The 26,269-nt window shown below is 40.4% G+C and overlaps 1 protein-coding gene across 1 annotated transcript in view; it reads left to right on the forward strand.

The window, feature by feature from the left end:
* The window catches only part of utrn (utrophin), a 686,012-nt gene that overhangs the window by 245,137 nt on the left and 414,606 nt on the right, over positions 1–26,269 (forward strand). Inside the window, exons 28-32 of the mRNA XM_087991761.1 lie at positions 873–1,022; positions 3,186–3,347; positions 7,154–7,282; positions 10,479–10,652; positions 13,374–13,529. Of these exons, the coding sequence (XP_087847887.1) occupies positions 873–1,022; positions 3,186–3,347; positions 7,154–7,282; positions 10,479–10,652; positions 13,374–13,529 (771 nt within the window). The remainder of the gene's footprint in view (positions 1–872; positions 1,023–3,185; positions 3,348–7,153; positions 7,283–10,478; positions 10,653–13,373; positions 13,530–26,269) is intronic.

The following is a 26,269-nucleotide window of genomic DNA, read 5'->3' on the forward strand; positions in this document are numbered from 1 at the left end:
TAAAATCTCCCATCACCATTACCCTATTGCCTCTACATCTTTCTATAATCTGTTTAGCTATTTGTTCTTCTACTTCACGCTCACTGTTGGGAGGCCTGTAATACAGCCCCAACAATGTAACTACACCCTTCTTATTTCTCAGTTCCACCCATAGTGCCTAACTACCCACAACCTCCATACTATCAACCTGCTTCATCCTGTTTCTGCAGGTGTATCTAAGCATTGTTTGAAGCTGTGTTCAGAGCTCAGACTGCATAGAAGCCTAGTTGCTGCATCAATGAGGGGCTTGTAAATGAAGCACTGAACTTTGCTAACCAACATACATAAACATGCATATAATAAATGATATTTAAGTAAGTTATTGTCTGGAAATGCTTCAAATCTCGAACAAAAATCTTACTTTGAAATAGAAACATGTTTCCTTTTCCACATTTATCGACAATGATTATTGTAGTCAATAAAAAAAGTGAGAACATTATGTTGTTATGAACATGTTCTTGAAAGAACATAGTGTTCTGCACTTGGAGACTGTTGTATCTGATGACCTTTATAGAACAATGTGCTCTTTCCATTAAGACAGTGGCATGTTCTTCTCTGAATATGCCCAAGTATTGCACAGAGATTTTGCAGTGGCATTGTTTACTTTGGTGATGACTTAGTTAAAAATACTGCAGTTGTTAGATAGGACTGATATTTTAATTCATAAAGTTCAAGTTCTATTTAGTAATGATGTATTTGTTAAATTGTCTCCAGCTAATAAGATTCCCATGACTGATGCTATTCACTGCATTTATTTCATTGACCTCTGACATGTTTTAGCTGGGAGAATCATTTCAGCTATTTTGTTGTGTACTTTATTCTCCATCCCTTAGTCCCTCGAGTCTGTACTCCGTCATCCAGCAGATAATCGAACACAAATCCGTGAACTAGGTCAGACGCTGATTGATGGTGGAATATTGGATGAACTTATAAGTGAAAAACTGGAGGTATTCAATGCTCGGTATGAAGAGCTCAGTCATCAGGTAGGAGGTCCTCCGCAGTACGTTTGTCCAAATCTGCTATCTTAAATACCTTGATGTTGCTGCTTGTCTATTCATTAAGATTTTATTCTTAAGTATTTTATTCTTTTTTTTTGCTTTTTTTGTTGTAAGTTAACAGACTGCCAAGAAAATAATGGGATTGCAAGTTTGTTGGGTACCCAATGAAAGACCGTGGGATATGACTGGTAGATTATGAGGCTGCTGAACTCAATAATAAATCAAGCATCAAATCAGTATTTGAGTGTTCTAAATTGGAGGCAAAATGTATTTCCATATTAATTGGATTTTGTATTCTGCCATCTCACTTGTGTGCTGAAATTTTCCTTTTGATATGTTGGAACATATCCTTTTAACCGTCTAAACCTACTTAAAATTTTAAATTATGAATTGAAGAGAAAAGAGAATTTCTGCATTTGGTTATGGAAATTATGTTGAATGTAGACAAAATTTATTCAAAATGTATCTAGTTGGAGACGCGTTTTTGTGGAATATTACTGTAATTGTACCTGTGCTTGTTACCTGTTATTCTTGTAACACTGGTTCTGTTTAACCATTTGACTGCTTGAGTCAGTTGGATTTTGACGTTGACCCATGCTAACCATACTGCACTTCAAATACATCTGGTCCTCTCAATTGTTAAACCTGCAGATTTTATCTCTTTATTTGTATTTTTAAGATTATATTAAAGTTTTTCAAAAACTGTTTTTCAATCCTCTGAAATTCAAACTTGATCTGTTCAACCTGTATCGAAATTAACACTACTGCCCAGTGATTCTTTATTCTGATTTGTCATTTTTAAAATTTGATTTATTACTGTCACATGTACTGAGGTACAGTGAAAAGTGTTGTCCTATGTGCTTTCCAGAGAGATCATACTATACAATTGCATCAGTGTGACAGAACAGAGTACAGGATACAGTGTAACATGTGATGTAGGATCATCATAGATTCCAGCCTGAAAATCTTGTTTTCTGTATCCCACGGTTGTAAGCAATATCCTGAGAGATTCCCACAACTCTGCCTTGAATCAGGCTTCTTTGTAGTGAATTTTAACTAAGTGTCTTTGTCCTCTATAATGAAAGGTCTATAATTTCTATCAGTATTATTTTTTGGAATCTGTATTCTGGATAGATTGAGATTGGTGTTGGCTTCTTTTTAGAGTTTTCTTTTAAAAGAAACATGATCAAAGATTTTATTTAGCATAGTGAGCTAACCCACTAAGTGTCATGGAGCAGGTGACTGCAAGCCCCTCTGGTGCGAATGGAGAGATCAGAGTCAAGAGTGTGTTGCTGGAAAAGCGCAGCAGGTCAGGCAACATCCAAGGAGCAGGAAAAAACCCTTCATCCTGCGCCTTCGATGCTGCCTGACCTGCTGTGCTTTTCCAGCATCACACTCTTGACTCTAATCTTTTGCCCAGCTAATGGAGAGGTATTAATGCTTTTGGTGTATGACAGTTAAAATAAAGCTATAATGTCTCTGTAATAACTTTGTTTTCATTTCAGAAGAATCTAGATGAGCAAGTTTGTAATATAAAAAAAACAGATCTGAAGAGACCTGTGTTGAGTTCAGAAGCCAGTTTAGATTGTTTTCCCCTCTGAGTACTTCAGGGACTCATTTACCTCAGCTGAAGTGTTTAAACTGTCAAAGTTCCAAATCAGTAGAAGTTGGTTAGAAACCTTCAGGTTATTAGAAATGATGAAGTTTATGTTCTCATTTGTGAAGAGTTCACTTTGGTAGATTTGGAAAAGACTCATCAAACTGTTTCCTCAATCCATGGCAAAGAAGCTGTCAGTCGTCTGTTAAAGAGATCCCTAAAGAGGGGGTTGAGGGGGGTGTTATTTCTCAATACTAGAGTTTTTGTCATGGATCGTGTCAGGAAACAGATTGAAACTTTGATATGCTATGTGTTTTGACATCATTCTAACTATCATATACTCTGATAGCTTTGATTTTTGCTCATTTCTTTTGTGTGATAAATTTGTTTCTGTTGAAGAAAGTTTGCAGCCTTGTGTGAATATGTCCCCATAACTAATCACCACATGGTTAACTGAAAAAAAAGCAACTTCTTTAAGCCACGTTTCATTCTGGGATCTGACTTCCAGTATTATCATCATCTGGGATCATAACACCTTGTTTGTTTTATAGGCTGTGAACAAGCAAATCTCATTGGAGCAGCACTTACAAATGTCTCAAGAAAATGAACAGCGAATACATGACCTGCAGGAGTCACTTGGATTGTTGGACAAGCAGTTAACCTTGTATTTAACAGATCGCATAGATGCCTTACAAATGCCACAAGAAGCTCAGGTTACAGAAATGTTTCATTTAATCTATATAATTAATGAAAGGACTTGACACCATCCCATGTGCCATGGCCATTTTGGGCTATCCTATAACAATACATATTCATTAGTTCAAAGTGCCTATTTCAGTGCTCAGTAATTTATGGTACTGGGAATAAACAGACATTAATATCTTTGAGGCTTTGGTTTTCAATTTCACTCCTAGCTCCATAAACCTTATCTGCAGGATTGCATTCCTCTTTCTGCAAGTGCAATTGGTGCAGTTACAGAATCAACCCCTGGCTGATCACCTTGCCCATCCTTAGAATGTTCTTGACCCTGGCACCATGGAGGCATTACACCATCCTGGAATCATGACTGCAGTTGCAGCAGTGGCTGTCTGTTCCCCTTTAGTTAATGGCAGGGCCCTGTGTGGTGTTGTCAAACTGAGATACCTAAGAGTTCAGGTGCACAGTTCTTTGAAAGATGTGCATCAGGTGGACAGGGTGGTTAAGAAGGCGTTTAGCATGCTTACCTTTCATTGCTGGGACAATTGAATATAGAAGTTGGGACGTCAGGTTGAGGTTGTACAGGATATTGGTGAGGCCATTTTTGGAGTATTGTGCACAGTTCTGATAGCCCTGCTATAGGAAGGATATTATTAAGTTGGAGAGGGTTCAGAAAAGATTTACCAGACTGTTGCTGGGACTGGCGCATTTGTGTACTAGGGAGAGGCAGGAAGTGAGGCTTCTGGGAAGGTGAGAGAGGCCAGTGAGCTAGCCTGTAGGTGAGAGCTGGAGCAAGATGAGGTGGTAGTAGTGGTGGTGAGAACCGCAGGATGGATAAAGAGTGAGGCCAGCAGTTGAGGATGTGGAGCAAGGCCAGTGAGGGCAAGGATCCAAGTCGAGCAGCAGTAGGAGGGTGGGGACTGGAAAGGCTAGAGATGTGAGCCTGCAACAAGAGGAGCTATAATGGGGACACAGGAAGAGGAGCTGCAAAGGCAGAGTGAGAGGGTCTGGAGGAGTTGAGGGGCTGCAAGTTGGGGAAAACGTTTTAAAATGTTTCAAAAAGGGTATTCTTGAAAACTGAGTTAATAAATTCTTGGCAAATTATTGTGTAGCCTCTAGATTTAAGAGTTAACCATGACTGTTCCCCCATATAGTAGTTCCTGAACTCTTACAGTTAATTATTCCACTTGTGAAAAGATCAAAAATGTGATGCCTCAGATTTAAAATCATTGGTAAAAGAAGCAAAACTGATACAAGGAGGTGTTCTTTGTGCAGAAAGTGTTTCATGATCAGGAATGCAATTTCCTGCAAGTGTGGTGGAGGCAAGTTCATTCGAAACATTCAAAATGGTATTAGACTTATCTGGGTTAACACATCAGGTCCAACTGCATCAGAGGAGAAGGGCAGTTGACATTTCAGGTCAGAACCTTTCAAAGGAAACATATGCAGGGTTATTGGTACAGGTGCATAAACCTTTATCCAAAATGCTCAGGACCAGCTGGTTTTCGGAATTCAGAATTTTTCAGAGTAAGTGAGGGTTTGATGGTGAAATTTTAAAAAATCTTACCAGAGGAGCAAACTCACTGAGTAAAACAAGCCTTGGAGACAGAATTGAAGCCTGCCAGTGTTGGGCCACGTTCTCCACGTTGCACCTGAGTGACACGCATCGAGTGGATGCTGACTTGGGTTAACTGTTTGCTCACCAAACAACCTTGTTAACGAGAAAAAACTTCACAAAAAAATCCTTCGGACTTTGGAGCTTTTCAGATTTCGGATAAAGGGTTGTCTATCTGTAGAAGGTAGGGAATGGTACTAAGTGCAGAGCTGACAGATTTAATGGGCTGAAGTCTTCCTTCTGCACTGTAACAGTTCTGTGAATATTTCAACCATGAAGTGTGAATTGATACTAATTTAATCAAAGCTGTCTGAAGTTAGTAAACTAAACCAAAGATGCTGAAGATCTGAAATAAAACAGAACCCTAATACAATTCTGAAGTGCGATGTTAACCGGACTTGAAACATTAACCTGTTTGCTCTCCAAACGTGCTGCCAGATCTGCTGAAATTCTCCAGCAATTTCTGTATCTGTCTGAAGTCGGTTTCATCCTTTTGTTGCAATGTCTACTTTCTTGTGGAACCGCAGTTTTATCAATAAAATGTCCCTGCACCCTCAGTAGAATCACAGAAGTGATATGCCACAGAAGGAGGCTATTCAGCCTGTCCAGTCTGCAGAACCCCTGCCATTAGAGGCAGTCCAGGTAAGGTTCACTAAGTTGATCCCAGATTTGGAGGGTCTGTCTTATGAGGAGAGGTTGAGCAGGCTGGACCTCTCCTTATTGGAGTTTAAAACAATGAGTGGCAACTTTCTTGAAACATAGAAACATTTTAAGGGGCTTGACGGGGTAGATGTACAGTTGTTGGTTCCCCTTGTGCAAAAGCCTAGGAACAGAGGGCATAATCTCAGTATAAGGATTCACCCATTTAGACAGTGATGAGGAGTTTCTCTGAGCATAGTGAATTTGTGGAATTCTTTATTACGGATGGCTGTAGAACAATATATTCAAGGCCAAGTTTAATTGATCTTTAATCAGTAAATTGAGAGTTTCAGGATAAAAGTAGGAAAGTAGAGTTAGAGGACTGTCAGATCTGTTATGATCTCGTTGAATGGTAGAGCAGGCATGATGGGCTAAATGGCCTGTGACGTATGGTCTTAAGGTAAATCACTTTAAATTGGTTCCTCTTGTTCTTATGCCTGTTCTACAAGCAAAGACAGTTTATCCCCATCTACTCTATCCAGCCCCATCATAATGTTCAAAAGTTCTAAAAGATATCTCTTGATATTGTTCTCTTTAAGGAGAAGATTTCTGAATTCAACATGGTCCTCATAACTGAATTTTCTAATCTTTGGAACTATGACTGTTAATTTATTTTGCATTCTCTTCAATGTGTTCACATTCTTTTTGTAGAAAGGTGCCCATAACTGTACACAATACTCTGTTGCGGTCTAACAAAAGTGTAATTCAAATTCAACGTTAACTCCTTATTTTTGTATTCTAAGCCACTATTAATAAAGCCCAGTATACTGTATATTTTATTAATTGCTCTCACCACCTGTTCTGCCACCTCAATGATCTGTGTACATGTACACCCAGGGGCTTCTGCCATTGCATCCTCTTTAGAATTGTACCCTTTGTTATGTTCTCTGTCCATGTTCTTGCTTTCAAAATGCATCACCTTTTGCTGCATTGAATTTCATCTGTCACCTATTCACCTACTTTAGCGACTTTAAATGACCTTGTGAGTTCTATACAGTCCATCTAGCAATTTACACTGCTTTAAGTTTTTAGTTATCTGCAAACTTTGATATTGTCATGTACTCCAAGATCTAGGTCATTAATACATATCAGGAAAAGTAAAGGTCTCGATACTTGTCTGTGTGTAACTCCACTATAAGCTTTCCTCCAGCCAGAAATTACTCTTTCTTTCTTATCGCTCAACGATTTTGTATCCATGTTGCTGCTGTCCCTTTGGCTCCATGAGCTGCTACTTTTCTCTCAAGTCTGTTGTGTGGCAGTTTATCAAGTGCCTCTGAAAGTCCCATCTCCATCATATCAACAGCGATTTGGATCTCAACTTTAATGTGAACCTAAAGTTAATAAGAAAATTTGTGGTTGCCAACTGTATCCTCAATAGTCAGCTAGTGTCATAGCGTAAAAATGTGCTGATTGGCTGGTTGTGATTTGAGGAACCATACTTTATCCTGGTGTCTTTCTGCAAGGATGTTACAGTGTGACTTACGATCTTCTTTTTTCTATTGTTAATAGAAAATTAAAACAGATATTGCAGCCTATGAAGCCAGCTTAGAGGAAATGAAGATGAAAAATACGAGGGGCCTGCCTTTCTTAGATAGCAAACCTCACCCTCGTGGTGGGCCTCAATTGGATTTGCTTCAGGTACGAATGGATTAACTGAAGATTGAGAGACTTTGAATGCTGCGTTTTGGAATGCTTGAAACAAACTATGAGTTTATATATCTGTTTAATATGAAAGAAATTCTCAGAAATGTTGCTTAAATTCTCATTGCCCATCAATAACTCCGATTTTCTCCCACAAGTCAAAGATGTATAAGTTAGGGTGGATTACCAAGCTAAATTGTCCCGTAGTGTTCAGGGATGTGTAGGTGTGGTGCATTAGGCAGGGGTAAATGTTGAATAATAGGGTAGGAGAATGGGTTACTCTTCGGAGGGTTGGTGTGGACTTTAGGTTAGATTAGATTACTTATAGTCCAGACCACACCGACCCGCCGAAGCGCAACCCACACAGACCCATTCCCCAACATTTACCCCTTCACCTAACACTACGGGCAATTTAGCATGGCCAATTCACCTAACCTGCACATTTTTGGACAGTGGGAGGAAACCGGAGCACCCAGAGGAAACTCACCCAGACACGGGGAGAATGTGCAAACTCCACACAGTCAGTCGCCTGAGGTAGAAATTGAACCCGGGTCTCTGGCACAGTGAGGCTGCAGTACTAACCACTGTTGAGCCGAAGGGCCTGTTTCCACACTCTAAGGATTTTATGATTCTATAATAGGAAGTATGTTGTTAAACTTAAAAGACTGCAGAAATGATTTACAAGGATATTGTTGAAACTGGAGGGTTTGAGCTATAGGGAGAGGCTGAATAGCTGGGGTGCTTTTCACCCAGAATGTTGGAGGCTAACGGGTGACCTTATAGAGGCTTATAAAATCATAAGGGTGAATAGCCAAGATCTTTTTTTCCTTAGGGTGGGGGAGTCCAAAACTAGAGGTTGTAAATTTAAGCTGCGAAGTGAAATATTTTAAAAAGGGCCTGAGGGGTAACATTTTCACGCAGAGGCTGGTGTGTGTGTGGAACAAGCTGGCAGATGAAGTGGTAGAGGCGGGTTCAATTATAACATTTAAAAGGCATCTGAATGCATGTATGAATAGGAACGCTTTTGAGAGAGATGGGCCAAATGTTGGTAAATGGGGCTGGGTCACGTGGGATAACTGGACAGTGTAGATGAGTTGGATTGAAGGGTTTGTTTCCATGTTGTATTTAAAGTCATAGAGACAAGGTCATACATGTTACAAATTCAATTTTTGTTGCAATTCCGAACTAGCTTTAGTAATCCTTAGATTTATGTAATGTATGATAAACATAGTTTTGTTTATGCACACTTTTTTGATTGACCGGTAGGTTGTTTTAGTGGGTGGAACCTGCATGTGAGGCACTTGAGTATGTAGTTGTACAGGACATCGGTGAGACCTCTTCTGCAATACTGTGTCCAGTTGTGGTTGCTCCATTTTCGGAAACATAATATTACGCTGGAGATGGTTTAGAAGAGATTTACCAGGACGTTGCTGGGTCTGGAAGATTTGAGTTATATACAAAGGTCGGATAGGTTAGGACTTTCTTCACTGGAGCATAGGAGGTTGAGAGGTGACCTGACAGAACTTTATAAAAAAGAGGTATAGATAGAGTTAATAGTAGTTGTCTTTTCTCTAAGATGGGACATTTCAAAACAAGGGGACACCTTTTTAAGTTGAGAGGAGAGAGATTTTAAAAAAGACTTTTGAGGCAAATTTTTGACACAGAGAGTGGTTCGAGTTTCAAATGAGCTTCCTGAGGAATTGTTGGATGTGGGTACAATTATAACATTTAAAAGACATTTAAATAGATACATAAATATGGAAGGTATGGGGGGATGTCAGCCAGGAGCAGGCAGGTTGGACTAGTTTAGTTTATGATTACGTTCAGCATGGACTGGTTGGATCAAGACTGTATGTGACTGCCAATGTCTGATAGCAGCAATGGTGGTAAAATTAGTTAGGGATAGGGGGGTTCATGAAGAAAAATAACATTGGACAGTAAGTAGAGCTCAAAGATATCCTGGCTGAAAGGCACGGGACTGAGAAGTTGTGCACCAGGCACTGGAGGGATAAAGGTGGTGCTGTTTGCTGAAGATTTGACATAAAAGGCATGTAGTGGAGATTGGGCAATGGGCTTTCAGGAGCAGGGATTGGGATTGTTGGGAGGGGTAGAATAGTGCAGTGGGGTAGTGTGAACAGAGTTGTATTGAAAGAATGAAATTGCATTGATGGAAGAGATTAGAAAGATGGAATGGGATAGAAGGAATGAGGTGGCCTATATAAATAGGGAGGGGTTGGTATTGTTAGAGTATTATGAGAGGTATGGGAGGAATGTATGAGAGGATGAAATTGGAAAATTTGAATGCTGATATTTTGTAGGACTATGCTTATATATACTTGTCATGCTCTTCTGTTTTGGATTAGTTTGACCAAGTATGAGTATGGCTGATTTTCTCCCGTACTCAAACTATAAAGAAAAATGAGTTCCGCCAGCTTAAACTGTAACTGAAATGCATGTGAGGAAATAAAAATGATTTTCTACTTCTAAGGTCAGAAAGCTGTTTGGGAGGTTTGACATCTAATGTGATAAACTTAGAGGGCTTTCTTGGAAGAACTCCTAAACTGCCCAGTGATATTGATCTTTCACAAAAAAAAGTTACGGATTTCAGTCAGTTGTTTATTTTGTCTCCAATCAGCATTATTTTACTCTCTCAACTTTCTGCACATTGAGTGACGATGGCCAGGCCGTGTATCTTAGAGTTTTAATTGATACAAATTGAAAATTATTCTAATTCTGAAACTTCTATGATACTCTTCAAAGCTTAAATACAGTTGTATGTTTTTCAGTGCTTCTTTGTATAAATGTTGACATTTTCAGCTACTAATACTTCCTTAATTGTTTCTTACATGTGTGTATCACTATCTCCCTATATTTCTTTCTATAGGCCTTTGCTGCACTGAGGACTCTATACGGTAGTTTGGGTTTTCACTTTATTCTCATTTATGTTTACCTTTGTAAATGTGTACGCTTTTGTATGCAATGCACAGAAAGTTTTTGGTCACTATGGGCTGCTGACCATGTGCCTGAGGCTCTGTATATAGTTTAAATCAGTCACTCCGTTAGTTTGCATACTTCCATTTTCTGATATTTCTGTGCTATTCCTAGATTGCTATATGCACTCTTTCGTAAACTAACAAAAGACACCGTGCAGCCCAACAGTCTTTACTAGTTTGACATTTTGTATAATTAACAGAGGAAACTTCGAGAAGTGTCAACAAAATTCCAACTTTTCCAGAAGCCAGCAAATTTTGAGCAGCGCATGTTAGATTGTAAACATGTGTTGGACAGCGTTCGAACAGAACTGCATGTATTGGACATGAGGAGTGTTGAGCCTGAGGAAATACAGCCCCAATTGGATAATTGTATGGTAAGCAGCATGAAATATTGTTAAACTAATAGGCTATGTAGTCCAACAAGTCTATTATTGCCTAAAGAAGAGTCTTATTGGGCTCAAAATGTTAAATCTGCCTCCTGGATTTTTTTGCAGAAATTTATCTTTTTGCTTCTCATTGTTTGTATTATCTCATTTTTGTATATTGTATTTCAAATATGCGCATACTTAGAGAGTCTTATCGCACGAAAACAGACTCTTCGGTCCAGCCAGTCCATGCTGACTATAATCCCAAACTAAACTAGTCCCACCTGCCTTCTCCTGGCCCATATCCAGCCAAACCTTTCCTATCTATGTACTTATCGAAGTGTGTTTTAAAGGTTGTAACTGCGTTCTCCCCCCCCCCCCCCCCACCCCCCCCACCCCATCCACCTCTTCCTCATCTGTGTGAAAAATTTGCTCCTCAAACCTTTTATAAAATCTCTCTCCTCTCACTTAAAAATATGCCCCCTGGTCTCGCACTTCTCCATCTTGTGGAAAAGAGACCCACCATTAAAAACGTATTTATACCCCTCATGATTTTATAAACTTCTATAGGGTCAACTCTCAACCTCATATACTGCAGTGGAAAAAGGTCTCAGCTTTTCTGTATAGCTGAAAACTTCCATACCTGGCGGCATCCTGGTAAATTTCTTCTGAACCCTCTCCAGCTTAATAATATCTTCTTATAACTGGGCAGCTCAGAATTGGATACAGTACTCCATATTCTGGATCAGTGGTGCTGGAAGAGCACAGCAATTCAGGCAGCATCCGATGAGCAGCAAAATCGACGTTTCGGGCAAAAGCCCTTCATCAGGAATAAAGGCAGAGAGCCTGAAGCGTGAAGAGATAAGCTAGAGGAGGGTGGGGGTGGGGAGAAAGTAGCATCTGCAGTCATTGTTTTTACCACAGTACTCCATATGTTTTTTTATAGTTTGGAGATGTATGTATTCCTCTATCTCCCACTGATTTTAAGTACATCCCCATCAAAAGTGATGCATCCTTCCTATTTCTGAGCTCTCCCCATATGGCCCCAGTGGATGATCTCTTCAAGATGTCATCCCTCAGCTGTGATATTCTCCCTAATCAGTAACACAACTCCCCCATCTCTTTTAGAACCTTCCCTTTGACACCTGAAACATCTAAATCCTGGAATGTTAAGCTGCTAGCCTTGTCACTGTCTCAGCATAGTTATATATATTAATCCAAGCTCTAAGTTCATCTGCCTTACATGTCATACTCCTCATGTTAAAACAAATACACTTCAGAACGTGAGTCCTGCCAAATTTAGGAACCTGTCCTTGTCTGTTCTTCCTTTGAGCCTGACTGGCCTAAATCTGTAAGTTCTCTTTGGTCATTTCACTTGCTGTAGTTCCTGCCCCCAGCTACACTAGTTTAAACCCTCTGGAGTGACATTAGCAAACCTCCCTACCATGATATTGGTGCCCAGCCAGTTTAAGTGCAACCCATCCTTCTTGTACATGTCTCACCTGCCCTGGAAGGCATCCATGTCTGAAGCTCTCCCTCCTACATATCTATTTGTACTATTTTCATATCCTAGCCTCACTGGCACGTGGCACAGGGAGAGTATTCCAAGAATACAAGCCAAATGGTTCTGTTTTTCAACTTACTACCTCACTCCCTGAACTCGCTTTGCAAGACCTAATCATTCTTCCTGCCTGTATTGTCAGTACTAGTGTGTACCACAACATCTGAATGCTCACCTTCCCTTTGAGAATATGCCACTCAGAGACTTCCTTGACTCTGGTCTCAAGGAGGCAATAGAACATTCTGGAGTCCCTTTCGTGGCCACAAAAGCTTGAGTCCCTGACTATGGAGTCCCCTATTGCTACTGCTGTTCTGCATTTTGAACCTCCCTGCTGTACAACAGCCACCATTCTGGCTGATACTGATGCCATCCCCTGAGTGGATCTTCTCTTCCCCTGCATTCCCCCTAGATATCCAAAATAGTGTACTTATTAGAGAGGGGAGAGCCACTGGTGCCTCCTGCCCTTTCTGGTGGCCGCCTATGTCTCTGCCTGAACATTGGGTGCACTACATCTCTGAAACTCCTGTCTATGAGGCTTTCTGCCCCCTGCATGCTGCTAAGTGTGTCCCACTGTTGCTCCAATCAATCCATGCAGTGTGACAGCAGCTGTAATTGGATACACTTCCTGCAGTCGTCATCTTTAGAAATGTTCAAACTGTCTGATTACCACTGGTTCCGCAGGAGAAGAATACTACCCTGCTGACTGCCAATTTTATCATCAACCAACTATTTAATTAAAAATAAATTTCTTTTAAAATTAATTTACAGATAATTGGCTTTTCAATTGCATTTATTTTTCTGAATACTACACTTTAGACTTAGTTTATAAAACATTGAACATTCACCTGTTTTTCATAATCGATACACAATGATTCCAATTTAGAAAATGCCACAGCACCTTCATGAATATTTTAATTGCAATTCAACATCTTATTTACAATTATCCTGGGTACATTTTGCAAATTGTGATCTGAAAGTAAATGGAATTGTCGCAATCACTGAATTAAGGATGAACTTTATTATACTCTTCAATTGGAACATTACTTCCCTCCCATCATCTACTCAACCCCCGCACAGTTAAACGCATCTCGATTACATGCATAATTTAGTTTTGTTGTTGGTATCTTCTGTTGCCACGTTGGCTAATCAAAAGATTTTCTCTTATTTAGAAACTGTATAAAACACTGAGCGAAGTGAAGCTTGAGGTGGAGACTGTAATAAAGACTGGGCGACAAATTGTTCAGAAACAGCAGACTGACAACCCCAAATTAATGGATGAGCAATTAACAGCTCTGAAACTCTTGTACAATGAAATGGGAGCACAGGTAAGTGGAGCAAATAGTGCAAACAGATATTGGGATGATTTAGTAACAACTGGTAACAATGATGGAAGATAGTCAGATGTTATGTCATTTAAAAATAGGGATGCTTAATTTGACAGTTAGTTTACTTCAGTACAGCCCAGATATCTGCTTTCAATTTACTTTTTATTGTCGTAGAAATAAAGAGAATACTGTAACATCAACATAAAATAAAGTATTTATCAAATATGGTTACAAGTTTTGAACTCCTTGAGGTAAAACAGGAAGTTTTTTTATTACTAGCATAGATGCTATTGAAAAGTGCTGTGGGAACCTAAAACTAGCAACTCATTCCTATGCTGAACATGTCTTAACTGAAATCTTCATTTTGTATGTTGACTGTCTGAATACAACACCCCGAGACTCCAGACTGCCGCGAATAGTGCTCTGCATGACAAAAAGCAATTCTTTCAATCTCTTTAAATATGTTCAATATGATCGAAATGTCCAAGACTATGATCACCATTTTCTTCTTTCTTTGGTTCTTAGTCCAACGTTGGAATGGCCTTCAACTGGATATTTCTGTTGAGGTCATTTTGAGGGACGGTGGGACGGTTGTTTTACATCTGAATAAAGACATGTAAGCCAGGTTTCCCGCTATGATTGCTGTCCACAATTGAAACATGTGTCTGTCTGAACTTTGGTAGGATTGAAGCTGGATGACCATGTTTGTGTTGACAAATAATCTGTCAGCATGAACTGTCTTGCTGACTCGTGGAAGGTACTCAGGCGTACTTGATGTCAGCTAGACATTTAGTTGAATAATATCACAGCTAGGGACAGAGGAAGCAGTAAGAGAATAAATCAGTTTCTCCTTCTGAATACTGATTTGAGAGATAATCAGTGTCTGTAATACACACGTGATAAATTTTCCTGGGCAATGTAGAATTGCATCTTGTAAGAGCATTTGTCTCAGATCTTGCAGAGGGGAAAATTGCTTTGGGAGCTGACTAATTCCAGTTGAATTAAAATTAACATTTCTTTGCTGCATGATTATTTTGGGCATGTTCAAATATGCTGCGAAGTGGTTTTGGAAAAATTGTCTATGGACACTGAGTAAAGGCTTGCAAGTACAATGATATTTGTGACATGTCTCATTGTTTTCGTACATCACAGGAAATTCCTATGTTTGATAGGGACGCAGTTCTGTCTTAAGTGGTTCCTGATATAGAATAGTAGTTTGAGATGGAGCAGAGTTAGGGAGTTATAGGGGATGGTCAGAGTTGTCAGCTGTTTGGTTAGTAAAGGGGTACATTAGCTAAGATCTTTACTTCTAATCTGAGTTGAATGGACACATATAAGGACTGGATCATGTTCGTTGCTGGATGACCAGTTGATTCTGTATAGGTTCAAATGTATAGAATGGCCAATGGTTGAGATAGCATCAGGCAGCATTAAAATTGACAAAGTTGCCATTTTGTAAGTGTGCTAAGATAAGAGATGTTGTGGACCTTCAGAGTAAAGGCAGGTGAGATGGGCTTAATTTGTGGAACCATGGTGGATAAAATATTACGTCAATACTAGCACACTGCAGTATTTCCATTATGGTGATAGAGTGATTGAGGCCAAGCAGAGCATGAGGAAGAGGAGATCTGATAAAAGCAAAATATTGTGGATGTTGGAGATCTGAAATAAAAACAAGTGCTTGTGAAATTCTGGTCGTCTGGCAGCGTCTGTAGAGATAGAAACAGATAATGTTTTTTATCTAGTAGGAATGTAGAAGCATAGAAACAGGAAGAAACCATTTAACCCCTAGAGCCTGTTCTCCTATTCAATGAGATCACGGCTGCTCTGTCACTGAACATATTGCCATCTATGTCCCGTATCTCTTAATGCAGTTGCTTGGCAAAAATGTATCAATCTCCATTTTAAAATTAATAATTGATTTTGCATCAATTGTCATTTGCAGAAAAGGATTCCTAACTATCCTGTGCAATATTTCCCAACTTCACTCTTAAAAGGTCTGGCTCTAACTTATAGCCTAGATTTTTCAATCAGCAGAAATAGTTTTCCTGTATCTACCCTATTTGTTCTCCTAATGCGTTGTCAAGTTTAATAAGATTTCTCTTGAATGCTTTAAATTCTAGGAAATGTAATCTTAGTTTGTATAATCCTGGTTATTTAACCCTTGATATCATTTGTTGCACTCTCTCCAAGACCAATATCTCCCTCCTAACGTGTAGTGCTCAGAGCTAATCTCAGTTGTCTAGTGTGGCCTAAATATAGCTTTGTATAGCCGAAGCATGGATTTTATGATATTCTATTTTTCTTGATATATGGGCCAGTATTTATCATAAATTATTAGCACAGATGGAGGTAAATCTGTAGGAAGGGGACTGCCAAAGTATTAAGGGCTTGGTTGGGGATAAATTCAAGTGTATTTAGGAAAACCTTGTCAACCATTATGTAGATGGCCTACGAGTGAAGGGGCAAAACTTGCCCCCTCTTGGGGAATAAGGCAGGACAAGTCATTGAGGTGTTAGTGGGGGAGCACTTTGGGACCAGTGATCATAATTTTATTAGTTTTAAAGTAGTTATGGAAAAGTGAGGTGCTCAGGTTAAAGTTCTAAATTGGGGCTTGGCCAATTTTGATGGTATTAGACAGGGACTTTAACAAGTTGATTGTGGGAGGCTGTTCGCAGATAAAGGGACATAGAACATAGAACAGTACAGCACAGAACAGGCCCTTTGGCCCACGATGTTGTGCTGAAGTTTAATCCTAATGTAAAATAGAATACCTTAACCCAAGCACTCCTCAACTCACTGCTATCCATGTGCATGTCTAGCAGTCCCTTAAATGTCCCTAGTGACTCTGCTTCCACCATCACCGCTGGCAACGCATTCACAACTCTGCGTAAAGAACCTACCTCTGATGTCTCCTCTATACCTTTCTCCTAATATCTTAAAACCATGACCCCTCGTACCAGTCAATCCTGCGGGAAAAGTCTCTGGCTATTGACTCTATCTATTCCTCTCATTATCTTGTATACCTCGATCAGGTCACCTCTCTTACTCCTTCTGTCCAGAGAGAAAAGTCCTAGCTTATTCAACCTTTCTTCATAAGGCAAGCCCTCCAGTCCAGGTAGCATCCTGGTAAGCCTTCTTTGCACCCTCTCCAAAGTCTCTGTATATTTTCTATAGTAGGCTGACCAGAACTGGACACAATATTCCAAGTGTGGTCTCACCAGGGACTTGTAGAGCTGTAGCAAAACCTCGCGGCTCTTAAACTCGGTCCCCCCTGCTAATGAAAGCCAACACAGCATATGCTTTCTTAACAACCGTATCCATTTGGGTGGCAACTTTGAGGGATCTATGTACTTGCACACCCAGATCCCTCTGTTCCTCCACACTGACAAGTGAGATATATTCAAAAGTGAAATGTTGAGCGTTCAGGGACAACGTATTCCTGTTACTGTGAAGGGCGAGGCTGGCATGTGTAGGGAACACTGATGACTAGAGATATTGAGGTCTTTGGTCAAGAAAAGGAGGCATATGTCAGGTATAGGTAGCTGGGATCAAATGAATCCCTTGAGGAGTATAGAGAGTACAGAAGTAAACTTAACAGGGAAATCAGGAGGGCAAAAGGGAACATGAGATGACTTTGGTAGATAAGGTTAAGGAGAATCCAAAGAAATTCTGCAAGTATATTAAGGGCAAAAGAGTAACTAGGAAGAGAATAGGGCCCTTTAAAGATAAATGAGGCTGTATATGTGTGGAACCACAGGAGATGATTGAGATCCTAAACAAACGTTTTGCATCACTATTTACTGAGCAGAAAGACATGGAAGCTGGGGAACTCGGGGAAAAGAAATAGTGATATCTTGAAAAGAGTCCACATTACAGAAAAGGAGGTGCGCGAGGTCTTAAAACACATGAAGATAGATAAATCCCCAGCACCTGAACTGCGGAAATTACCACCTCCACATTAATCCTCAACACTGGTGCCCTGCAAAGCTGCCTATTCAGCCCCTTACCAAAGTCCTTATACACTCATGACTGCATGGCCAAATTCAGTTCTAATTCCATTTATAAACTTGCTGGTGACATCACTGTAGTGGTGGATCTGAAGTACCACAGACAGGGTACAGGAAAGAGCTTAGTGGCACAGTGCAATTAACAATCTCCCTCAATGTCAGCAAAACTAAGGGGCTGGTTATCGAACTGAGGAAACAGAGTGAAGCATATACCTCTGCTGGTATAGTGGACAGTGAAGAAGGTTGTTTAAGAGTACAATGTGATCTTGATCAGCTGGCCCAGTGGGCTGAGGAATGGCGGGATGGAGCTTAATTTCGAAAAATGTGAGGTGTTTTATCTTGGTAAGACAAACCAGGATAAGACGTATAGTTAACAGTAGAGCCCTGGGGAGTGTTGGCGATCAGAGGGGCCTCGGGATGTAGGCTCATAGTTCCTTGGTCGGCATGGATAAGTTGGGCTGAAGGATCTATTTCCATGCTGTATTACTCTATGAGCATTATAAATATATATTGGAAGGTGACCAAGGCTGGGAGCTGAATGTTGAAAAGTATTTGACCCATTGAAAGACAGGAAAACGGAAGGACATGGTTGGGTGGCTCTGTTGTTAAGGATGCTGTTGCTTCAGTACTGAGAGACGATCAAAACTTCAGAGATCCAAAATATTTGGCTATAAATAAGAAATAGTAAAGGTTAAAAAGACAGTTCTGGAAGTATGATTTTATGAAAGGGAAATTGTATTAACTCAGAGTTTTTTGACAAAGTACCATTTGTGTTGGATAGAGAGGAACTGACTGGTAGATGTGTTGATATGTAGAAATTCAAAAGGCATTTGATAAGGTGGCATATCAAAAAGGTGGTTGAAAAAGATAAGAGGGCATGGTGTAAGTGGTAACATTTTAGCACCGATAAAGGATTTGAGAGTGACCAGGAAACTGGAGAGGGATAAATGAATCATTTTCAGATTGATATACTGTAAATTGTGGAGTGCCACAGGAATCCACGCTGTTATGGACCAGGCCAGACCCCCTCAAAAATGAAGAAAATAGCCCAGACCCTAACTTTTCTAGTTGTTTTAAGCAGATGTTAAGGTGAATATTCCAGGAGTGATGCAGCTGGTCAAACCACTTGGCTTCAAGTAAAATAGAATCTGCTTACACACCACCAAATTAAACACAAACAAAGGAAAACAGAATTTAGAATAACAACGATTTGAAAACCTGACTGACATGATCTAACTTAACAAAGAGGTGTTCCGATATCCTGCAACATCCTCTTGGCACATAGGTAAATTCAAACACAGGTTCTTCCTGGAGAGATGTCAGAGAGTCATCCAGAAAACCTCTTGAATCAGGAAACCTTTCTCCCCAGCAGCTTTCTTTGACCAGCAAAAAAAAAACCTGAGCTGGGAGAACTGGTCACTCCTCTTTCATTGTACAGCCTGCTTTTGAAAAAAAACTAAAGGCCGCCTCAGATTATAAACTTGGGCTGTTAGCCATTATTAAAATAGCCAGTTCAGACATGTCAGCACCTGTCTTTATGACCCCCCTCGAAAATAACTTTGGTTGTATGATGATGCTGCCCTTTTAACAATGTCGATGGATTTGGATGAGCAAACTGACAGTATGATAGCTACATTTCCTGATGGTACCAAAATTAATAGGAAAATATGTTATCAGCAGGTAGAGAATCTGCAAAACAATATAGACAGGTTAAGTGGGTGGCAAAAATTTGGTAGATGAGGTATAATTTGGGTAAATGTGTACTTGTCCATTTTACCAGAAATGGTGGCAAAGCAGTATACTGTTTCACTGGCGAGAGAATGCAGAATATGGTGATTCAGAAGGATCGGGCTGTCCTGGTGTATAAATCACATATAGTTAGTTTGCAGGTATGACAAGTGATTAAGATGACAAATTGAATGTTGCCATTTATTACAAAGGGAATGGAATATAAAAGTAGGAAGTTTGAAATACTGTGTATAATTTTGGCCTCCATATTTGAAAAAGATATAACCGCTTTAGAAGTAGTTCAGGTAAGTTTACTCATCTCTTTCATTGTATGAAGAGCTTAGCCAATGAATCGTGGTTGAACAGGCTAGGCCTGTATCCAGTGGAGTTTAGAAGAATCAGAGATGATTTTATTCAAATGTAAGGCCTTGAGGTGACTGTATAGGGTGGATGCTTAGAGGATGTTTCATTTTTGGGGGAGACTAAAACTAGGGAACATAGTTTAGATTAGATTCTCTACAGTGCGGAAACAGGCCCTTCGGCCCAACCAGTCTACACCGACCCTCCGAAGAGTGACCCAGTCAGACCCATTTCCCTTTGACTAATGCACCTAGCACGATTGGCAATTTAGCATGGTCAATTCACCTAACCTGCACATCTTTGGTTAAGAATAAAAGATTTTATAAAAGATGAGGGTTTTTTCTTCTCTCAAGGTCATTAGAGGATGGAATTCTCTTGTCAGCAGGTTGCGGAGGCCAGGTCTTGAAATGTATTCAAGGTAGAATGAAATTGATTTTTGATAGATGAAGGAGTTAAGGATAATGGAGTGCATGCAGTAAAGTGGAGCTGAGACACAACTAGATCAGTCACGATGTTATTGAATGATGAAGCAGGCTGGAAGGGACTACTCCTGTGTTCTTGTGTTCCATTTCATTCACCTTATTGATTATGTTCGGTACCTGTTTGTGATATTTAATGATCTATCTTGGCCGCCTCCTGAGGTCACCAGCTTCACAAATGCCAGTTGTCCCATGACATCAAGAAACAGCTGAAGGCACTAGATACTGGAAACGCTGTCGGCCCTGTTGAGATTCTGGCAATTGTAGTTTTGTGCTTCTAAACTAACTGCACCCCTAGCCAAGCTATTCCAGTATAGCTACAGTGTACTATCGACAAGATGCACTATATTAACTCACCAAGGCCCTTTTGCTAGCATCTTCATATTCCTTAATGCTATTGTTCTCCAGAAACCTATTAATTACTATCTTGAACAAGCTTAATGACTCAGCTTCCACAGCCTGTGAGTTGGAGAATTTCTTAAAATTCACTTGTGCGATGTGGGTTTAGCTGCCTGGCCTGAATTTATTGGCTATCCCTAGTTGAGAAGTGGTGGTGAGCTGCCTTCTTGAATTGCTACAGTCCATCTGCTGTGGGTTGACCCACAATGCCATTAAGGAGGGAATTCCAGGATTTTGACCCAGCGACAGTGAAGGGATGCCAGTATATTTCCAAGTTAGAATGGTGAGTGGCTTGGAGGGAAACTTGAAGGCAGTGGTGTTCCCATGTATCTGCTACCCTTGTCCTTCTATATGTAAGTGGTCGTGAGTTTGGACGGTGCTGTCTGAGGATCTCTGTGAATTCAATCTATACGCATTTTGAAGTCACCTGTCCTTATTGTTGTTATTATATCATCCACATTACATGCATCTCTAATTTCATGATATCTAGTATGCCCAATATTAAACCTACAGTTTGGATCTCTGCAAATAGCTCCCTCCATTTTGATCCTATTTGATGCTTGTCATTACTTGTTATCTTTTTTTTGTACTATTCTTATACTTCCTTTTATTATAGTCATAGATGTATAGCACGGAAACTGGCCTTTTGGTTCAGTTTGCCTATGCCAACTGGATATCCTGAATTTTGCTCCTGTTGAATCTGAGGTCCCTCTTAGGTTCAATACCTCCTTGCTATTCTGAATGTAATCCTGAGACTACTCTTTAGAGATCCAGCTTTTCAATCTGCTTCCTAGTGAAATAACCCCACTGAAGCTGTTATCCTTATTTACACAGGCTGTCCTTTACTTACCCATAGAGAGTCCTTAACACTGATCCAGCTCTCTCAGAGCAGCTGTCAGAGTGAGCAGAACCTCTGACAGTCCAGTTTTTGTTTCATTTTTCACAGCCCAGTTTATATCTGTCAGCCAGGGCTCCCTGATTGATCAGATTAACAGCCCCAAGCAGAGGCTTTTTTTAAGCTCCTCCTGGGACGTTTTAGCATGAGTCAGGTTCCTCCAAGTCTGCCTCTGAAATGAACAGCGTATAACTAACGGTATCTCGCTTTTTTGCCCAGAGTGTCTCAGAAGAAATTTGTTTTCCTCTTCAAGCAGTAAAGGCGTCAAGGTAATGACATCGGCCATGTCCATTTCAGCTTACGAGGTATGGTCAATGCTTGACGGAGGGGGAGAACCCACTGTGTCCGGAACTGTTGAAAAGGCATTTGAAGAGCTGGGTGCATTTTGCTTCTGCACTGTTTGTGAGTTTGCAGCTTTCAAATGGTGTGTTTGCTTTGTTCAGGACCATTGCACCCACACAAACTTTATACTTTGCTGCACCTGACCCCCGTAGACCATGCCTGTTCCCCATGCATGGCCATTCCCATGGCTCCTGAACAAAGCTTCGCCCCTGAGGTAAACTATCCCTCTCACTTAGCAAGAGCATTGTGTCCAGCATTGGCATTCCTGAGGCCATTTCACCCTTCCCACTCCCCAGGTTCAGGAAGATTAGATTTAACCTGATGCGGAGTATTCTCCCTAATAACAAATCTGTTGGAGCTAACCCTGTAGTTGCATGAAGTCCTATAATTAAATAGGAACTGTGACAGTTTGGTGTCGAGTGAAGCTGTAGACTGTTTCTTTAAGCCTGTCATCAAAGTTTGGACTCTTTCTTCTGTCAGATCATTGGATGATTCTTTCGCTTTCCAGCATTAACGTCTGCCTCGACTTTTGCCTGTCATGCAAATGGCACTGGATGGGCCTTGCAGAATCCTGGAATTGCTTCCTGGTCAACGTACAAGCTGGCCTTGACTCCTTTGATTGTCCTTAGATTTTCTTAAAGATTTCTGGGCATTTAATTAGGACTTTACTCAGGCATGCATTATCTATTTGGAGAATATTGAGCCAATCTAGGTGAATCATTCTCAACTAATTGAGCAGAACACTAGCCCGGTGATTAGCACTGCTGCCTCACAGACTCAGGGACCCGAGTTTGATTCCACCCTTGGGCAATAGTGTGGAGATCACACATTCTCTCATGTCTGTGTGGGTTTCCACTGGTGCCCTGGGTTTCCTCTCTCAATCCAAAGATGTGCAGAAAAGGTGGATTGGCTATGATAAATTGCGCATTGTGTCCAGGGATATGCAGGCTAGGTGGATTAGCCATGGGAAATGCTAAGATAAGGGGATGGATCTGGTTGGGCTGCTTTTCAGAGGGTTGATGTGGACTCGGACTGAATGGCCTGCTTCCACACTGCAGGGATTCTATAATTCTAATTTCACTCCATTTATTTTGGGGCAAGAATATTTTACTGCAGTCAGTAGCATCTGAACCAGCTGCATGTCATAAGAGACCTGAACCGTAGTTGTACCCTTAATCAGTATAGGTTTTCAGTCTGGCCAAGGTCTTGCGCCAACTTAAGGGTTGGAGTCCAGAGTGAATTTTTTAAAAACTAGTTCTACATGTGACGATGCTGCTTCTTTAATAAGGTTATGTTGTCCTTGGTTTTTTTCTTGAAAACACAGGTTCCGAAAAGTCTGAATTTGGATGGGTTTTTGGGCCAATTTAATAGTAGCTAACAGATACTGCCTCAGGCTGAAAGCTTTCAAGTTTTAAAAAAACACATCTACAATGATAGGGGAGTGGCCAGTTCTCCCAGCTCAGCTTTGTTCTGGTTTGGTTGTTGTAAGCAGTAGTGTAAAGAAAGGCTGCTGGTCCCATAGAAGCAGGTCTCGGCTGGTTCTCTCTCTCTGTCTGACTTCTGTTCTGTAAGAACTTGTGTGTAAATTTACCTTTTGTGCCAAGAATTGGTTGTGGGGATTGTTGCAAGTATCTCGGAACAGCATCATTAAGTTGGGATAGTCTGTTGGGTTTTTGGATAGGATAGGTTATTCAGTATTCTTTTTTTTGTTGTTTGTTTTTTATTCGGTAATCTTGTAAATCAATTCTGTTTTGTTTAAAACCAAGTGGTTTGACCAGCTGATTCTCTCCTGGAATTCTACTTTACACCTGCTTTATACAATGAGCAAAATTAAGGTCTGAGCTACCTTCTTGAAATGTTGAGGGGTCTGGGTCTGGTCCAGAATATTCGATTACTGAAACGGCTGTGCCACCATAGACCTCCTCTAGAATTGGGTGACCATTTGACCAGATGCTTATTTTGATTGGTTATAATTTAGATATTGCTAAGCAACTTAACTGTTCCAAACCAGATTAAGATGGATTTTCCAGGGTATGCCCTCTTCTGGATGCTGGCCTTTGAGTTCTCTTACTGGAGACTCTTTTGCTGTCTCAAGTCTGCATACTTGCAGCAACTACAATTTCTTGTCAGCTCAGATTGTTAAGAAAATTTTAACCGTTTGGCTGAAGCTTGGCTTTTTGTGGTTTTGTGTTGACCTAGAGTCCCTCTATTCAGGATATGTCCTGAGTGAAGCAATGTAATCCACTCAAGTAGATTTCCTCAAGCTCAGCTGAACTGGTAAGAGTGTCCACTTCATTGGACAACCCTGCTATTCAGATGTTCTACTTCCCACATTTTCTAATAATAAACCCAGTTGTAGTACCTGTTTGAAATCCAGTTGGTCTTCAGCTTGAAGGTGCTTTTGCATGGTTATGTCATTAATCCCATGTTTCAAACAGTTTTTCAGCATCTCATTAAACCAAAGTCAACACCTCTGCCAGTCGTCTTAACCTTGTCAAAAATCATGATATGGATTGCTCCGGTTCTCAAATTGCTGAGTAAAGCCATTGTGTCTCAGAATTAGAGGGAGCCTTGGGTTGTAATGTTCCTGAACTAAATATTGAAAGGTTTGAGTACCTAGTCCCTCAGGGAAAGCTAGGCTCCTAATAACTGAAAAAGCTGTGGGTCCACAAGTTGTCAGGAGAGTTATTCGTTGCTTTTCAACTGCCCTAATGTCATTGACCAGGAAATAAATAACACATTATTTCCACATACTGGGCCCAGTTTTCAACAGCAGGATCAAATGAGTCAAGCTTCCAAAATAACAGCATGATGCCAGAAATGCTTACCTCAACTCAAAGGCAACTGAGCGAGCAAATGTCTTCAGGAGCATGCATTTCTCTCATTGCCTTTAAAATAACACCACAGAGGCCAGTATCCCCTCACCAAGTCACCTTTTATTTATACTTTGATATTGATCCAGCTTCCTCAGAGCCAACTCTGAGTGAGAAGGGTGTCTGACAGTCATTTTTTTTAATAATTCACAGTTTACAAAACAATTAACATTGTTCACAGGTCGGCGCAACATCGAGGGCCGAAGGGCCTGTTCTGCGCTGTTTTGTTCTAGTTCTATGTTAACAGCTGTATACAGAGAAATAGTGAAAGTCTTTTTATCTGCCAGTCAGGGCTTTCTGATTAGACCAGATTAACAACCCCAATCAGAGAACTCCTAATCAATGAGGTCCACTTGGCTGACCTTGTTACAATCACTACAACTAGCTGACTGAAATCTTGTTGCATTCTCTCCCTTCCTACCCAATCACCTTCCCCCTGTTGTAAGGTCAGAAGTGTGGAAATTTACTAATTATTGCAAAATGTTCAGCATCATTCAGGACTCAGATACTGAAGCAGTCCATGCCCATACATAACAAGACCCTAGTAACATTCAGGCTTTGGCTGATAAACGGCAAGTAACATTCATGCCACACAGGTGAAATGAAATGAGCATTTCCAACACAAGATAACCTGCCTTTCACCCTTGACATTCTATCCCGTGGCCATTGTTGGATCGCTTGTTTCACCATTGATCAGAATCTGAACTGGATCAGTCCATATAAATGCTGTAGCTACCTGAGCAGGTCAGAGACTGGAAATTTTGCAGTGAGTTAACCATCATCTCTCTCCCCAAAGACCATTTGCAAGGCACAAGTCAGGAGTGTGATGGACTATTCCCCACTTGTCTTTGAGTGTAGTTCCAACAATGCTCAAGAAGCTTGACACCATCCAGGACAAGGCAACCCACTTGATTGGCACCACAACTATCTTCAGTATTCAGACTGTTCACCACTGAAGCACAGTTTCTGTAATGTGTACCATCTGTGAGGCTCCTTTGACGACATCTTCTAAACCCATAACTTCTACCACCTAGAGGGACAAGGGAAGCAGATATTTGCAAGTTCTCCTCTAGTTCATGTGCCATTCTGACTTGAACCATATTGCTACCATTCTTTAATTGTTGCTGGGTCAAAATTTTGGAACTCTGTTTCAAAAGCGCGATGTATGTACTTGCACTCCAAAGACTGCAGCGGTTAATCGCTCACCCCAATTTTCTCCCTGGCAATTAGGGATAGACAATGAATACTGGCCTAATTAACAATGACCACATCCCATGAATAAATATAAAATCAACCTAGATTTCATTTTTTTTTGCCTTCACTAATTCTAGCTTTTTTTTTATCATGTAGAACGTACTAAGTTCCATTCTTTTTACGTCCAAAACAGACAGCTTTACATTTAGCTGCATGAAAATTATTGACTATTTTTGCCCATTTGCTTAAATCAATATATTTGTCACTTGTGTTTTTATCTATAGTGTTTACAATACAGCCCCTCATTGTATCATTGTCAACTATGGATATGTGGCTTTCTATCTCGCGATTATGGATGTTAACAAATCAGTAGATAGTTGAGGCCCTGACTCGGTTATTTGTGGTACACCACGAGTCACTTGTGCAGTGGAGTATCTATGCAGTTTTCTTACTCTGTCTT

This window comes from Chiloscyllium plagiosum, unplaced genomic scaffold (genome assembly GCF_037043375.1).
Source record: "Chiloscyllium plagiosum isolate Xiang-an unplaced genomic scaffold, Cpla_swu_hap1 HiC_scaffold_10, whole genome shotgun sequence".
NCBI classification, from domain to species: Eukaryota; Metazoa; Chordata; class Chondrichthyes; order Orectolobiformes; family Hemiscylliidae; genus Chiloscyllium; species Chiloscyllium plagiosum.